Raw genomic sequence first — 17,098 nt, forward strand, 5'->3', positions numbered from 1 at the left:
ACTTCCAAAGTTGGGGAACACCACAAATAGACCTATTTGCAACAAAAGAAAATGCAAAATGCCGAAACTTCGCAACCAGGTACCCACAAGATCAGTCTCAGGGCAATGCGTTATGGATGAGTTGGTCAGGGATATTTGCATACGCTTTTCCCCTTCTCCCACTCCTTCCATATCTGGTAAACAAATTGAGTCAAAACAAACTCAAACTCATACTAATAGCACCAACTTGGGCAAGACAACCTTGGTACACAACACTACTAGACCTCTCAGTAGTGCCTCATGTCAAACTACCAAACAGACCAGATCTGTTAACTCAACACAAACAACAGATCAGACACCCAAATCCAGCATCGCTGAATCTAGCAATTTGGCTCCCGAAGTCTTAGAATTCGGACACTTAGACCTTACACAGGAATGTATGGAAGTCATAAAACAAGCTAGGAAACCAACCACTAGACATTGCTATGCAAATAAGTGGAAAAGATTTGTTTATTATTGCCATATTAATCAAATTCAACCCTTACACGCATCTGCCAAAGACATCGTAAGCTACTTACTACATTTGCAAAAGTCAAAGCTAGACTTTTCATCCATTAAGATACATCTTACCGCAATTTCAGCTTATCTGCAAATTACGCACTCAGCTTCACTATTTAGGATACCAGTCATAAAAGCGTTTATGGAAGGCTTAAAGAGAATAATACCACCAAGAACACCACCAGTTCCTTCGTGGAACCTCAACATTGTCTTAACACGACTCATGGGTCCACCTTTTGAACCCACGCACTCATGTGAAATGCAATACTTAACATGGAAAGTTGCATTTCTAATTGCCATCACATCTCTCAGAAGAGTAAGTGAGATACAAGCATTTACCATACAAGAACCATTTATTCAGATACACAAGCATAAATTGGTTTTACGAACAAATCCCAAATTCTTACCAAAAGTCATATCACCGTTCCACTTGAATCAAACGGTAGAACTACCAGTGTTCTTCCCAGAGCCAGATTCTGTAGCTGAAAGAGCACTACATACATTAGACATCAAAAGAGCGTTAATGTACTACATTGACAGAACAAAACAAATTCGGAAAACAAAACAATTATTTGTTGCTTTCCAAAAACCTCATGCAGGAAATCCAATTTCCAAACAAGGCATTGCTAGATGGATAGTTAAATGCATTCAAACCTGTTATCTCAAAGCAAAAAGACAACTGCCTATTACACCAAAGGCACACTCAACTAGAAAGAAAGGTGCTACTATGGCCTTTCTAGGAAACATTCCAATGACTGAAATATGTAAGGCAGCCACATGGTCTACGCCTCATACGTTTACCAAGCACTACTGCGTGGATGTGTTAACAGCACAACAAGCCACAGTAGGCCAAGCAGTACTACGAACTTTGTTTCAAACAACTTCAACTCCTACAGGCTGAACCACCGCTTTTGGGGAGACAACTGCTTACTAGTCTATGCAAAGCATGTGTATCTGCAGCTACACATGCCATCGAACGGAAAATGTCACTTACCCAGTGCACATCTGTTCGTGGCATGAGACGTTGCAGATTCACATGCGCCCACCCGCCTCCCCGGGAGCCTGTATCCGTTTCGAAGTTGATCTTGAACATTTGTAAATTTGTAAATATATCACCTTAAACTACATTATGTACATACATATTTACTCCATTGCATGGGCACTATTACTATAATACACAACTCCTACCTCACCCTCTGCGGGGAAAACAATCTAAGATGGAGTCGACGCCCATGTGCAATGGAGCCGAAAGGGGAGGAGTCCCTCGATCTCGTGACTCGAAAAGACTTCTTCGAAGAAAAACAACTTGTAACACTCCGAGCCCAACACTAGATGGTGGGATGTGCAAAGCATGTGAATCTGCAGCGTCTCATGCCACGAACAGATGTACACTGGGTAAGTGACATTTTCCATATATATATTTGTATTTATGTTTATTTTGTAAGTTCTGATATTTGTTCACAATTGTGCAGAACTTTTATGAATGTGCATTGGTATCGTTTCTATTATTGGCTTTTGCTTTTTTCCATAAAGGTTTATTGGATACAGTTATGAAGTGTTTGGAATGTCAATGTTTATCTATTCGTCTCAAAGGCACGTAAAAAATGGCGTAAACTGACGTCAGCACGCCGGCGAGGGCCTCTTATTGTCTCAATGACGTCAGGCGGAGCTGTGTGGAGTCGGGCAGTTGTGACTTCCTCTCCGACGTGCAGAGCTGGAGAGAAGTTTCCTTGGAATGCTACGCATGGGGAGAATTCATTAGGTGAGGAATCCACAGGTAGCTAGTGTATCCACCAGAAAAAGCGTTACCGAAGGTAAGTAACTTGCTCATTTTGGATAATAATTGTTGGAAATGGTCTTTTTTGCAGGGTTATCCCCAAACGTTTTGTCTTCTTCCTCCTATTTTCTCAGGTTTGTTTTTGCTGGTTTATTGTCTCTGAGCACTTCACCACTGCTTACCAGTGCTAAAGTGCAAGTGCTCCCTATAGAAATTGTACTGTTGCTTGTTTTATCCATGATTGGCATATTTGATTTACTAGTAAGTCCCTAGTAAAGTGCACTAGAGGTGCCCAGGACTACAAATCAAATGCTACTAGTGGGCTTGCAGCACTGGTTGTGCCACCCACATTAGTAGCCCTGTAACCATGGCTCAGACCTGCCACTGCAGTGTCTGTGTGTGCAGTTTTAAACTGCCAGTTCGACTTGGCAAGTGTACCCACTTGCCAGGCCTAAACCTTCCCTTTTACTACATGTCAAGCACCCCTAAGGTAGGCCCTTGGTAGCCCCAGGGGCAGGGTGCAGTGTATGTTTAAGGTAGGACATATATAGTGTGTTTCTTATGTCCTAACCGTGAAATACTGCCAAATTCGGTTTTCACTGTGCAAGGCCTATCTCTCTCATAGCTTAACATGGGGGCTGCCTTTAAATATCCTATCCATAAAGCGCTGATTCCCCTTGAGAGCAGATAAAAATGTGGAGTTTAGGTTTTTTGAATTCACAATGTAAACATACATATTTTATTGAAGTTGTTTTTTACATTGCCTGTTTGAAAATGACACTTTTAGAAAGTAGTCACCATTCTGTGACTCAGCATGTTTGTGGGCTCCCCGTCTGGGTCAGTTTGACAGTTGGGCTGTTCCTACCTCTTCTCTAGACAGTGACACAAAAGGGGGCGGGTTGTAGCCTGCATATCCTGATGAGCCATCTGAGCTAGAGGGGAGGGAGGAGTGGTCATTCACACCTGAAAGGACTGTGCCTGCCCTCACACATTGCAGTCTCTGACCCCCTGGTATATGTCTGGGGCCTGGCCTGGACAAGGAAGGATCTTGCAAAAACTTGAAACTTTGCTTTGAGGTTTGCCAACTTCAAAGGCAGAACAGGGTATAAGAAGAAGACGCAAACACCAGCCTTTTAGAATCTTTCTGGAATCTAGAGGAACCTCTGCACAGGAGATTAGCTGAAGTAGTAGTACTGTCCCTTTGCTGTGTTGCTTTGCTGGACTGGACTGCAGTTGCTGCTTCTGCCTGAAAAGAGTGCAAAGGGTGAACTTTGCTGTGTGTCCTGCTTGAGAAAGTTATCCAAGGACTTGGAATAGAGCTTGCCTCCTGTTGGAAGTCTCAGGGACACCAAAGACTTTAGCTTCCTTGACCTGCAGCACTGGTAACTGTGTTTTGTGCTGTTCAAGAGGAAAAACCACTGCGACGCCGCCAACGAAGCCGCTGGCCGCACAGTGGCCTGTGAACACCGCTCGTGAGGGTCACAAATCCCTGTCCCGCACCGCTTGCTTGGCCTACCGCCGCTGCCTGCACTGTGTCCTGTGGGCACTGAACGTTGCATCGTCCCTCTTCGCACCGCAGCCCCGACGCCATCCACACTAGCACTCCTGACTTCATCAGCCCGGAGTTCGATCTGCAACGTGTGTGACTTTAAGGGCCCGGCGACTCCTGCACCATCTCTGGAAGCAACACAGCGACGCTGCTCTCCGGAGCTCACTGCGAGGATCACGACACCCTACAAATCCAAGGTACCGTTTGCTGGTCTTCCCGACACCGCAGCTGGCCCGCTACGCCGCAGCCGGCCTGAACTGTTGGTTTTGTTGATCACAATGGCGTGATAGCCCCAGGTGGAGCTGTTGACTTCAAGGAACTGTATTTTTGAGTAAATCTTGCAGAATTCATATTTTTATTACTGTATGTTGGACTTTTATCGTATTTGGTCTTCTTTTAAATAGATAAATATTGGCTATTTTTCTAAAACTGGTGTGGTGTCTTTTTGTAGTGTTTTCACTGTATTACTGTGTGTTATGTGCAAATGCTTTACACATTGCTTCTGAGATAATCCTGACTGCTCGTGCCAAGCTACCAAGGGGGTGAGCAGGGGTTATCTGAGCATGTATCTCCCTTATTCTGACTAGAGTGAGGGTCCCTACTTGGACAGGGTGTAAACAGACTGCCAGCTAGAGACCCCATTTCTAACAATAATGAAATGATCGTACATGAGAAGTAAGTTTGTATGATAAGGAGGGTATGTATTATAGAGAAACTTGATATACTCATTAGAGAAAAAGGTATATATTATCTGATGCAGTACGAGGATATTCCTTTATTAGAAAAGGGGCAATATCTCTTAAAGTTTATAATGGATGTAAAAAGCGAGCTAGGTAAATTGCTAAAAGTAATTCCTTAATACACATGGACTACCAAGACCAGCATGCCTTAGAAATTTATGTATTATAAAATAGAAACTGATGAGGGACAACTTTCCGTGATCAAGGCCCCAGTGGTTGAAACGCGTCGGTGGTGGGAGCACGGGCACTTCTGAAATAAAATTTAGCCATAATAACTGGATCCTGGAGTACAATGCTTTTCTTTTTTGGACTTATTATATATATTTATTTATATACATATATAGCTATATATATATATACACACACACACATACATGCTACTATGAATGCAAGCAAGTTGCTTCCTCCAGACGATGCGGGTGCACGGTGTGTCTCGCGTATGCTATAAATTCAAAGGTGGTTCTCAAATCCTCCATTCGAAAGGAACTGGCATACCAAATTCTTTGTACCATAATGCTTTAATGGCATAAACTAAACACAACTCTTTTTGGCTACGCTGTAGCCTTTGTCAATTGCCCTAAGGTAACTATAACTCGCACCCCTGTCATGCACAGTTTTCTCAATACGTTTACTGCAAATGCTGCAGTGATATTATCAATTATGCCATAAAAGTAGGCGTGACTGATGTATTATGTGGCATAATTAGCAGTGGATGGCGACGCCGCGAGTTATAGTTAACTTTGAGCAATTCAGGATGATAGAGGTGGATCCGTGGATCCTTGCACACTCCAAAAAAAAAAAAAAAAAATGTTTTTGTAAAATGTCATGCCTAAACCCCTACATCAGTCCGATGAGGTCAGGGTGCCTCTACCCTGACCCCTTCGATCACTTTTAAATTTAATTTTCTCCCCTGGGAACCAAGTCCCGGTTTACAGAATTGAGGTGTATCTGCCTCTCCAGACATACATAAATCTTTATTCTTCAATAACTCCAAAACTACTGAACAGCTTTACACAATATTACAAAAAGATCTTTCTGGACTAAGATCTAGTTGTCTCGCAAGTTGTCATCTGTTTGGCCTGCAGTCATGTCCAAAATCCTATATGGGTGATTGCATGGGGGAAAAGGTGTTTTGGGCCCCAATTCCCCATTTCTTGCCCACATTTAACAGCCAAAAACTTTACAGACAGCAGCTGCAGTGAGGGGAAAACTAGTTTTGAAAATGTTGTGAAGATTTGTCAAATAGTGCAAATGCTATTAGCAAAACAAAAACACTGTGGAAGCTAGGTCCTAACTTTAACTACAGAACTACCTACTGGGTCAAGGAGAGTTTTTTTTTTTTTTTTTGCTAATAACTTTGGTGCTGTTTGTCAAATGTTCATGAAACTTTTGCCCCCCCAAAAAAATGTTCAGCCACCTCTGCTTCTTCTTGGAAAATTTCAGGGTGGTATGTCTAGTGGAAGCTAAAAAAAAAAAAAAAAAAAAGGTGCCCAATCGATTTTTCCCATGCATTGTTTTATAGGAATCTTTGGAAGCGATAGAAGGAAATTGAGGAATAACACCAGATATGGTAGAAAGCTAGATCATTACTCAGAAATTATACTTTTCAAGATCTGTTGAAAATGTGATGTTTGAGAAACTAATCTGGAGTAGCGTGGCACTCCTGCGGTGCCACAAATATATATTTTTTTTAAATAGTTTTTTTTTTTTTTTTTTGTAACCGTCACATCCTTCAGTGCCGATAACAGTCCCGCAGGACTGAGCAATTTGGTCGGCTGGCCGCAACATCAACAGAAGTGAAGCAGCTACAATTTTAGGAATCGGTCTCCACGTCATAAGTTTAAAAAAAAAAAAAAAAGAAAAAAAAGAAATAAGGGGCTAGGGTAGGGGAACACTACCTCCTTGACCTTTGTGGGTCTTCCCTCAGTGTCATTCCACAGCCCCCCCCCTTCTAAAAAAATACAAAGTGTTGCATGTCTCGTAGTATTCAAGCGGGACCCAGCGAGGTTATGATGAGAACCCGCAGGACTCAACGCACCCCCTGAGGGAGTACCATGGGGCCACGCAAATGTTAAAAAGTGAAACTTCTCCAGCAATGGCTCTTTAATATATTCACATGCTTGAATCATTGTATACATATTACATATACAGTGTAAAAAGGCCCTTGGCCTGAAGCATTGTATACGTAGTAGCACTTCAACCTCAATTGAAAGAACAAAACATTAGCCAATGAGGTGGAATCTTAAGCTCTCCTACTTCTCCTAGAGACCACCATAGCTCAGATTTCCTCCACCGTACATTATGGGTGAGGGAGTCCGCTGACAGAACTCTGCTCTAACCTTTCAGTGAACCTTAAATATGTTACATTCCAGATCTGACCTGGATTTGAACCAGACCTGTCTTCAGCACTAAAGTACTGTGACTTGTTTTTAGGGGATATTGTATAATATTCTGTGCTAGGTATAGGAAGGAGCCCTTTTTGATATGGTCACTTATTGCCACTGGTACGAGGTGTTTTTTCGACTGAAGGTGCACTTGGTTCCTGTAAATTAGGTCCTCAGTGCCAGTGGTCTTTCCCTAAAATGAGATCAACTAATATGATTGTGTACAATTAGCACACACTTTAGCACCCCTGTAGGTCAGTAGTAAGTGGTACCCTTGGTACTTAGGGCATGGTTACTTAAGAAGGTCCCTAATGGGTGCAGCATGTATTATGTCACCCTAAAGGACCCCCCTTACAAATGGTGAAATTAGGAATTCAAGGGCAGGGTTATGCCCATTCCCCACAGGAAGTGGTAATATAAGGGGTGTAGTCACCTCAGAGGTAAGTCGCCCATTGGCTACTACCCTACACTCCCCTAAACGCCCCTAAATTGAGTATTAAGGTGACTCTCTCTCATTAGGAACTCCGATTTGTCTGACAACGAGAAGGAAGGCAAAGAAGAGCTGACCAGCACAAGAATTGTGGACTACCTGAAGACTTTGACACCAAACCCTGCCTACCTGCCCCAGTCCCGACAATTGCAAAAACTTGACTGATCCTACAGCTGTGCATCCTCCAAAGCCTCTGCACCCTGCTAACACTTCGCCAACCAGCATCTCCCTTGGAGAGGAAGAGCAATTCCCAGGTCCACAGAGGGATCTGATTTCTCCAGCCCCGTTGACCCATCAAGTCTTCGAGACACTGAGCCTACCTGGAGCCTCTGTGCATCAATACCCGGGGTACCGACATCAGTTGCAAGCACCAAGGGTTATTTGTGTTCAGCCAGAATACCACCAATGCAAAACGCCCCACAACAACCCCTCCCCTTCCCCTGTGTGTTCAGCCGGACTGGTCACCCAGTCCCCACTTGAAGCCCTTTTTTCCTGGTACTGCTCCCACTGACTTCCACTGGTAGCATCTAAGGCTGCAACTGCAGGTGCACCTCTGCACCCGAACACACCAGAGCAGGTAACTCAAAATTAGTAGTGATTCTAAAGACCATGGCCCCTACTTACCTTAAATCCAGAAGAACAGTCCTGTCGGCCGATTACAAGTGACCCTGTGCAGTGTATGTTTTCCCATTAGGATAACATTCCTGCATTTGATGCTTATGCCACAGATTTGACAGCTGTATTTACTGTAATTTTTAAAATCACGAACTCTAATAGTACTTACATGATCTTGTAGATCTTGGTGTCTAAAATAATATAAAAATCTCTGCTATTTTTCTAATTGGTCTTGAGTTTCTTCTTGAGTGCGTGTCTAATTTATGACTCACAGTTCAACAGATGCTCAACACTATCTTCTGATAAGCCTAAACTGCTCACGCACACTGCCACAAAAAGAGCATTTAAGATTATTCATTTAAGCCCTGTAAGCCAATAAGGGTCACCTGTACTATCTGCATAGTGTAACTCTACATTTGGTAAACTGCATTGATAGCTAGCTTCGTACACCAGGGTGATCTTCTTACTTGACAGCCAACTGTCACCATGACTGACAGAGACCAGAAATCTCTTTTCAAAGATTGTACATCCTGCGGTCTTAAAAAAGGTTTACATTATCCCTCATTTTAAATGTATTTATTGTCTTCACCCAAATCGTAAGGCATCCAAATGTGACATTCGTAGACATTTTTCAGCTAATTCTGTTAAAAACAGAGGAAGGAGGTTGCCATTGTATTTGTTTGTGCTTCGCAAGCATGTTCTGGCATCCAATGACAATGGCCAATGCTCTTTCGAAGAGTTGGTTTAAGTTATTTGCCTACACCTTTCCTCCTTTTCCCCTGGTTCAGGGTGCTGAGGAAGGTGAAGATAGACTACTATGCTCTCATCATCATTGCTCCTGCGTGGCCACGCCAATATTGATACAGTGAACTGCTGTGGTTATCAACACTTTTTTGGCTATTCCTCTGAAAGTTCAACCAGGATTCTTTCCAGACATCACAGAGAAATTCTCCATCACGATCCCACGTCACTGAACTTGACAGCGTGCTCCTTGCCCACCTAGAGTTTTGCTGTTTGGATCTATTGCTAGAATGTAGAATAATTGTGGCACAGGCTCCACCTACAGCAATCACAAGGGCCTCCGATGCCAAGTGGAAATGTTTCTCTTTATGGTGCAGAAACAACAGTTATCATCTAATGAGAATAATGATTCATCAGGTCCTTCCATATTTGAGTATAGCGCACAGTGGAATTACATATTCTTCAGTCAGGGTGCACCTGGCTGCAAGAGTATTTCTCAGTCTGCCTCTTCTCTGTTGTCCTAAAAAATCATAAAGCATTTAATGAAAGGACTCTTTAGAACATTTCACCCACTTCAACACCCACCAGTTCCATGGGAACTTAACACTGTTCTCAGTCAATTGATGCTGCCTCTCTTCAAACCAGTGCATAAGGAAAATGTAAAATTGTCTAATGGAAAACAGCTGTTCTTCTTGCTGTATCATCTGCAAGGAGAGTGGGCGAGATTCAAGTGTTCACCATCGAGAACCCTTTATTGCGGTTCACAAAGGACAAATTAATCTTGAGAACTAACCCCAAGCTTATACCTAAGATTGCTACTGACTTTAACTTAAATGAACCTGTCATTTTTCGATCTTCCCAAATCCATCTACAATCAACAGTAAGATCGTACATTTTTTAGACGTGTAGATACCTCTGGCTCTACTTAGACAAGACGAAGGACATATGCACATCAGACCAGCTGTTTTTGTCCTTTACGCAGGTCATCCCCTGGCTAAGCAAGGGATAGCTTATTGGCCCTCAGCCTGTATTTCTTTATGTTATGCCAAGGCCAAGCGGCCACTCCAGGGAAGAGTATGAGTACATTTCACCAGGAACAAGGCATCAACTGCTCTACTTTATGCTGGCGTGTCCTTGAAAGCCATCTGCCATGCAGCCACTTGGAAGAGCTGGCGCACGTTCACAAAGCTGACTTGCCTAGACGTGGATGCAAGCTTTGTTAAGTATTACAATGTGTACTGCTTGCTATTTGGATTCAATCATGTAAATATATAAAATATCCAATGCTGGTGAAGAAATTAGTTACCTGTAATTCCAGATATCTAACAATGGTATCTTCTATATATTCACATGTTACTCTCCCTCCTTCCCAGTCTAATCCAAGATCATTCTCACACTCGTGCTTTGAAGTCTGAACTATGGTGGCCTCTAGGAGGAGTAGAAGAGGTTAACCCGCCACCTCATTGACTGAAGTTTGGGTTCTTTCAAATGAAGTGGACATGCTAATAAATATACAATGTTTTTTCAGGCCCATAGTCATTTTACACTGTTTACTGTATATTGCTATTTTAATGTACTGGGGATTCCAGCCTGATTTCAGGAAATGATTGAAGCATGTGAATACATTAAAGATTCCAATGTTGAAGAAATGGAGTTACAGGTAAGTAATTTCTTGCACCGTCTCATCCCCTATTAGCCCCTGCTGTGCATGGCTGGGTATTGGGTGCTCAAGGGGTGTTGGGCACAGGGCCTAGCCACACCAGTCAGCCCCTGCCACACAGTCAAAAGCTATGCTCAGTAAGGAAGTTTGGTGAATATGAACAAAGAACCCCAGAAATTCACTGAAAATAACAAAGGTTAAAGCAACATTGTAGCTAGGCCTTGTAATAATAAAAAATCTATTTTTTAAAGCAAGAAACACTGAAATTCACTAGTTATAGTTTACTGCGCTTTGTATAACGTGTGCCTCCGCCTCTGCTTAGGACCTTACATATTACATTACTCATGACATGTTCAGTTACATCATTGATGGCAAGTTACCGAGTTTACATGTGTAGGTCCATAGCATGGAAATAGTATAAGCCCAGGAGGCACGTTTGGTTACTGTCAACCGTTTTTTTTCAGGTGATGTCCAGTCATTCAGGATGGACATGCTTTTGGACGCGACTCTTCTTTTTGGGTACAAGGCAGATTCTGCTCAAAGATTGCAGGATGACTGTATGCTCCATGGGCTTATCTGCCAAACTTGGCCAGCTGCATCAGTCTTTCTGTTCCTTTCATGGCAGGGCACCCCAAATCAGCAGACACTTCAGCCTTATCGGAGTCTTCAGCAATTTTATGGCCGAGGCCATGGCACCCACCGACCCCTGCAGTCAGGTCAGCAAGCGAGTCAACCTACTGCTAAACCCCAATCTTCTCCCCCAACTGCCACCCGGAAACTAAATATTGAAGTTCGATCTGCAGTATGCCTATTTTCATATTCCTGTTCTGCAGGCCCATCTGCTCTACCTGCGTTTCGTTGGGGGATAAGGTAATTTTCTGTTTATAGTGCTACCCTTTTGTCTTGCCAGCATCTCTTACATGGACACGAAACTGACGGTGGTGTTAGCAGCACACTTTCAGAGGCTCCAGGCAGTCATCATCCACCTCCAGACTACGACAAATCTCCTGTCAGTGAGGTTGACTCTGAAGCTGCTCGGATTGATGGACTCCTGCATCCTGCTGGTCAAGCACGCCAGGTGTTATATGTGGGCATTGCAGTGGGACCTGAAGTCTCAGTGGGCCCAACTTCAGTGACCTCTTGGACCATGTCCAGATTTTGGAAGAGGCTGCAAAAGATGTGCAGTGGTGGCTAATGAACCACAGTTGGATCAGTGGCAGACCCCTCTTCCTACCTCATCCAGAGCAGAGATTGACCGATGTGTGTCACTGCTGGGCTGGGGAGGCCACTTGGGAGAAGTGAAGATTAGAGGACTCTTGTCTCCTGCGGAGTCTCTGCTCCACATCCATCTTTTGGAGCTCAGGAAAATCCACGATGAGGTATTAAAACAATGTGGGTAATGCACAAAAGTATGTTTGCACTGTTTATCACCACACTTGTAATAATGCTGTTACAAAACCTGTATGAAATGGCCACTCCAGTCATGTATTCAAGACCGTGCTGGTCAAAATGTGTTTTCTGATGGACTAAAAGTTTCTGTCCATTATACGGCTGACTTGCGTGGCTCGTTGTTTCGCTGTGCATAGTACACACACACACACACACACACACACACACACACACACACACGTAACTGAAGTATAAGTATTTAATAAGTAAGTATAAACCCATTTTATATATATATATATATATATATATATATATATATATATATATATATATATATATATATATATATTAATCTGTACAGAGCAGTTGTAAATGCATTTGTGCCATTGTGATTCTGTCATACATCCTCTTTTTGCTGCCATTAAGTGTCTTTGAAGGAAAAGTCTTACAGGATTCTTTATGATTGGAATAAAGGCAATTTATGTACATATGAGGGTCTTCATAGTAAATCTTCCTGTGTCCGCAGTTCAAGCAGGACTTAAAGATAACTTTTCCTCTTCTCAGTCATAGCTGCACTTGGTGATGGGTACCAGTCGTCCTAGGTCAGTACTTACGTGACAATCCCAAATATCCCAAAAAAACAACAGATAGGGTTGGCTGAAGTCCAGGGAGGACAAAGTCAAGGCTGAAAAAGTAATCAATCTAAGGCTAAACAGAGGTTGAAGCAGAGCCTTTCTTAGGAAATCCCTCAGAGACTGCGTGCAGTAGGAATCTCAGCTATGGTGAAAACCAGTTGCTGTAGGAGAGCACATACCTTGAACTGGAGTTGCATGTAAGTAACTAATTCCTTTGTGGCCATTGACCTGCAACAAGACAACTTTAATTCTTCCTTCTGCCTCACCCACCATCTGTGAAAATCTTCAAATATCACCACAAAAAATCATTGGTAATATTTCCAATTTTTGAATCCCTGGTGTCTGCAATTGTGGGGAATTTAAGAGTTAAATAGTATACAGTGATATGGGTAATACAGGCAATTTTCTTGTGTCTCTTGAGTATAATATTCTGTTGAACACGAACCACTACTATTTATTTTTTACTTAGGCTTTAAAACAACAGCTGTCAGACTTACAGGAAGAAATGAAGCGAAGAGAATCAAAGTGGTCGACTACACATGGTCGCCTTAGAAACCAGATAGAGACTGTAACGAAAGAGAACGCAGAGCTGCGCGAAGAAATTAAGGTAATGGAAAAGTTTCGCCTGGAAGTCTGGAAGAAAGCAGAAGCTACTGAAGGCATCAAGAGAGGAGACAGTGGAATCATTCTGAAAAAAGCAGACTTTGTTGTAAGTTTGGCTTCTTAGCTCTTTGTGTTCACCTTTGCACATATAAAACGTCCTTTTCATGCATGGTGGTTGCCGGAGAAGCCAGACCTGTAATGCAGATGTCTCAGGTCATATTGTTACCAGTGCTCCTTCTCATGAGTGTATGTTTACACCTGCATGATGACTCTTTTCTTTCCAAATGAGGCAGTATTATTGTCTTATACAGTTAACTTTTTCCAGTTGGTTATCTTGCTTTCCAAAGGGAGCTCTAAGTTGACCCTTCCCTCTTTAATTGTCAAACCATTTATGCTGATACATTTTTTGACATTGACCTTTTGACATACAAAATAGCTATGAAGTTGCTATTACTTAAACATGAAAGTCTGTGGAGCTCAAGCTTTCTCTTCACACAATCAATATGAAAATATGCTTGAATCATTCCGCGTCATCGAGATGGGAGTCCCCTGTACCTTACAAAAGACAATGTCCCCAAAGACATAATAGCAATAACATTAAAACTCTACGTTTTAGTAATCTATCCAAGTCCTTATGTAAAAAGGACCAAACTTGAGCCTCATACAATCTGTGCCCCACCCTCTAGAACCCTCCTGAGAGAAGCTCCAGTACCTCAGATTTTCTAAGCCCTAGTGCACTTGTTAAAGGTTGAACAAAAGATATTGAAGGTGAGCTTCCCTTGGGAGGCGGGTGGGTCGCATGTGCATCTATTAAAGATTCCAATACTGGAGAACTATATTTACAGGTAAGTAACTTATTTTCTTACTCCAGTATTGGAACTTTCATAGATTCACATGCTTGAATCAGACTATAAAGTAGTATTCGGAGCACATTTCATTGACTTTACATCATTTAAATTAATGAGAGATCACTGAGCTATCCATAATAACATGAAAGCATTACATTCTATAAAGATATTATCATCTATTTGCATACCTATTTATATACTATGAAAGGTATATGCAAATGAAACATATAAAGATCAAACCATGCAATGTGTGTAGCAGAAAAGGATGGAGGGAGGTAAAGTGAGTTCACCGTTATTGGAACAGATGTTGCAGGACCGCCTGACCAACCACTACATCTCCCTTAGGTATGGCATCCAGACAGTAGTGCTTTGTAAATGTGTGAGTACTTTTCCAGGTGGCTGCTCTGCAAATGTCCTGCAGGGGTACATCTGCAAACAGTGCCATGGACGCTGAGACTATTCTCGTAAAGTGTGTCCGTACAGAAGAATGTAAAGGCTTACCAGCTGCTTGATTGTAAAGGTTTATAGCAGCTACTATCCACCTGGCTATACTCTGCTTGGAAAGGGCCTGTCCCTTCCTAGGGGCACTATACGTGACAAACAATTGAGTAGTCTTTCAAAAATGCTTAGTTCTTTCCAAGTAAAATTTGAGATTTCTTTTGATGTCCAACGAGTGCAGAGCTCTTTCCGCCAGAGATGTCGGTTTCGAAAAGAAAGATTTTAATATCAATGGTTCGTTAATATGCACGTCTGATGGTACCTTTGGAATAAACTTAGGGTTTGTACGAAGTATCACTCTATCCTGTTTAAATTGAAGGAAATGCTCATGAATGGTCAATGCCTGGATCTCGCTGAACTGTCTAGAAGTAAGGGCTAGCAAAAGAGCTACTTTCCATGATAAGTGCTTTAAATCCGCCCTGTGTATCGGTTCAAATGGGTGTTTCATAAGCTGAGAGAGAACCGTGTTGAGTTGCCAAGACGGTGGAGGAGGCCTTACTGGTGGAAAAACTCGAAAGAGCCCTTTGAGGAATTGTTTGACCAGTCTAGAAGACCAAAGAGATGGCGATGTTGGCGAACGTCTGAAGCGAGATATAGCCACCAAATGCATCCTGATGGATGGATGCACCAGGCGTGTCGACGCCAGTTGGAGGAGATAGGGCAATAAACGCTCCGGCGGCGATAGCAGCGGATCAATCTGCTCCTTCTTACACCACAAACAAAACCTTTTCCATTTTAGAGTTTGATTTGTTGGTGCTATCTGCTCTGGCTTTAGAAAGAATATCCCGACATTCGAGTTGAATATTTAAATGGGCGAACTCAGTGTGTTCAGGAGCCAGGCCGATAATTTGAGTGACCTGGGGTCCGGATGTAAAACCTGACCCTCGTTCCTTGTCGAGAGCTGTGGTGAAACTTCCAGTAGAATGTGGTCTGTCTCTGACAGCAGGAGGAGTTCCGAGAACCAATGTTTGCGAGGCCAAAACTGAGCTATCAGGATGAGCCTGCAATGCTCTTTTGATCTTTGCAAGTACTCTTGAGATCAGGGGAATGGGTGGAAAAGCGTAGGCAAATATTCTGCACCATGCCATCGAAAATGCATTCCCCCAAGAGCACGGATGGTGAACACAACTTGCACAAAAGCAGCATTTTGCGTTTTGCAGAGTTGCAAAGAAATCCAGTTTGGGTTTCCCCACCTCCTGAAAACTTCTTGGTTCACCTCCCATTCGTGACAGGAGGCCGTCAGCCTGCTGAGTGTCTGCTGTCTCGTTCTGCCTTCTTGGCAGATGGTCCACTCGTAGACTGATGCCATTCCCAATGGCCCAGATCCAAATAGTCTGCAATTCTCGAGATGGGAGAAGAGATTTCGTTCCACCTTGCTTGTTTAAATAATGCATTGCTGCAGTATTGTCTGATGTTATGAGAACCGCTGAGTGTCTTATTCTTGGAAGAAAAGCCTCATATTTCTGGAACGAGTTGCCCCACTTTCCGCTGATCTGAAGGTCTTGAAGATACGCTTCCCACCCCTCTAGGGAGGCATCTGTGGTAATGACCAACGGAGGATGAGGAGGTAGAAAAGGAAGACCGACTGCAATATTTAACTGGTCTTTCCACCAGTCTAGTGCTTGAGTCATTCGAGGAGTTACTGTGATTAAATCATTGAATGAGCCCTCTTTCTGTATCCATTGAAGATCTAGTTCCTCCTGCAGGGGACACATTTTCAGTCGACAAAATGGGACTAACTGTATGCAAGAAGACATCATCCCCAGAAGCGACTTGTAGGTGCGCACTGAAAGACTTTTTTCTTTGCACTCTTTTTGTTGAGTCTCGCTTGTCTCTCCACTGAAGGAAAGGCCTTGTCTCTGATGGTGTCGATTTGTGCCCCTAAAAGATTGTCACTCTTGTTGGCAATGTGTTCGACTTGTTTTGATTCACAGTGAGGCCCAGCTCGTCAAATAATGCTATGCAAGTCCTTGTTGAGTTGCGAGCTTCTTGATACAACCGCACTTATTAGCCAATCGTCTAAGTAGGGAAAAATTTGCCGTTTGTTCTTTCTTAGGGAAGCCACTACCGGCGCTACGCACTTTGTAAGGATTCTGGGGGCGGACCTCAGGCCAAATGGAAGAACCCCGAATAGGAAATGGCTGCTGGCTAGTGTGAAATGCAGATATTTTCTGTGGGCAGGTAAAATGGGAATTTGAAAGTAGGTGTCCTGCAGATCAAGGGATGTCATATAATCTCCGTGATTCATGCGGAGAAGAATGTCTTGCAATGTGACTATGCGAAAGGTTTGATGTTTGGGGTATTTGTTTGTCACTAAGATCAAGAATGGGACGCCAAGACTCAGTTTTTTGCATACCAGAAAGAAACCGGAGTAAAAACCTCTGCCTTTTTCTGAAGAAGGAACTCTATCGCTCCCTGTAGGAAGTTGGCTCTGTATGCACTATTTCAAAGTAAGAAATAGCATGCACAGAGTCCAAGGGTTCCCCTTAGAGGTAAGATAGTGGCAAAAAGAGATAATTCTTATGCTCTATTTTGTGGTAGTGTGGTCGAGCATTAGGCTTATCAGAGGGTAGTGTTAAGCATTTGTTGTACACACAGGCAATAAATGGGGAACACACACTCAAAGACAATT

The 17,098-nt window shown here is 42.8% G+C and overlaps 1 protein-coding gene across 4 annotated transcripts in view; it reads left to right on the plus strand.

Annotated features, from left to right (window-relative positions):
- The window catches only part of CENPJ (centromere protein J), a 261,058-nt gene that overhangs the window by 130,922 nt on the left and 113,038 nt on the right, over positions 1-17,098 (plus strand). For all 4 annotated transcript variants that reach the window (XM_069202296.1, XM_069202295.1, XM_069202297.1 and 1 more), the window contains one exon: positions 12,987-13,226. In XM_069202296.1, coding sequence (XP_069058397.1) covers positions 12,987-13,226 — 240 coding nt within the window. The remainder of the gene's footprint in view (positions 1-12,986; positions 13,227-17,098) is intronic.

Source organism: Pleurodeles waltl, chromosome 8 (genome assembly GCF_031143425.1).
Source record: "Pleurodeles waltl isolate 20211129_DDA chromosome 8, aPleWal1.hap1.20221129, whole genome shotgun sequence".
NCBI classification, from domain to species: Eukaryota; Metazoa; Chordata; class Amphibia; order Caudata; family Salamandridae; genus Pleurodeles; species Pleurodeles waltl.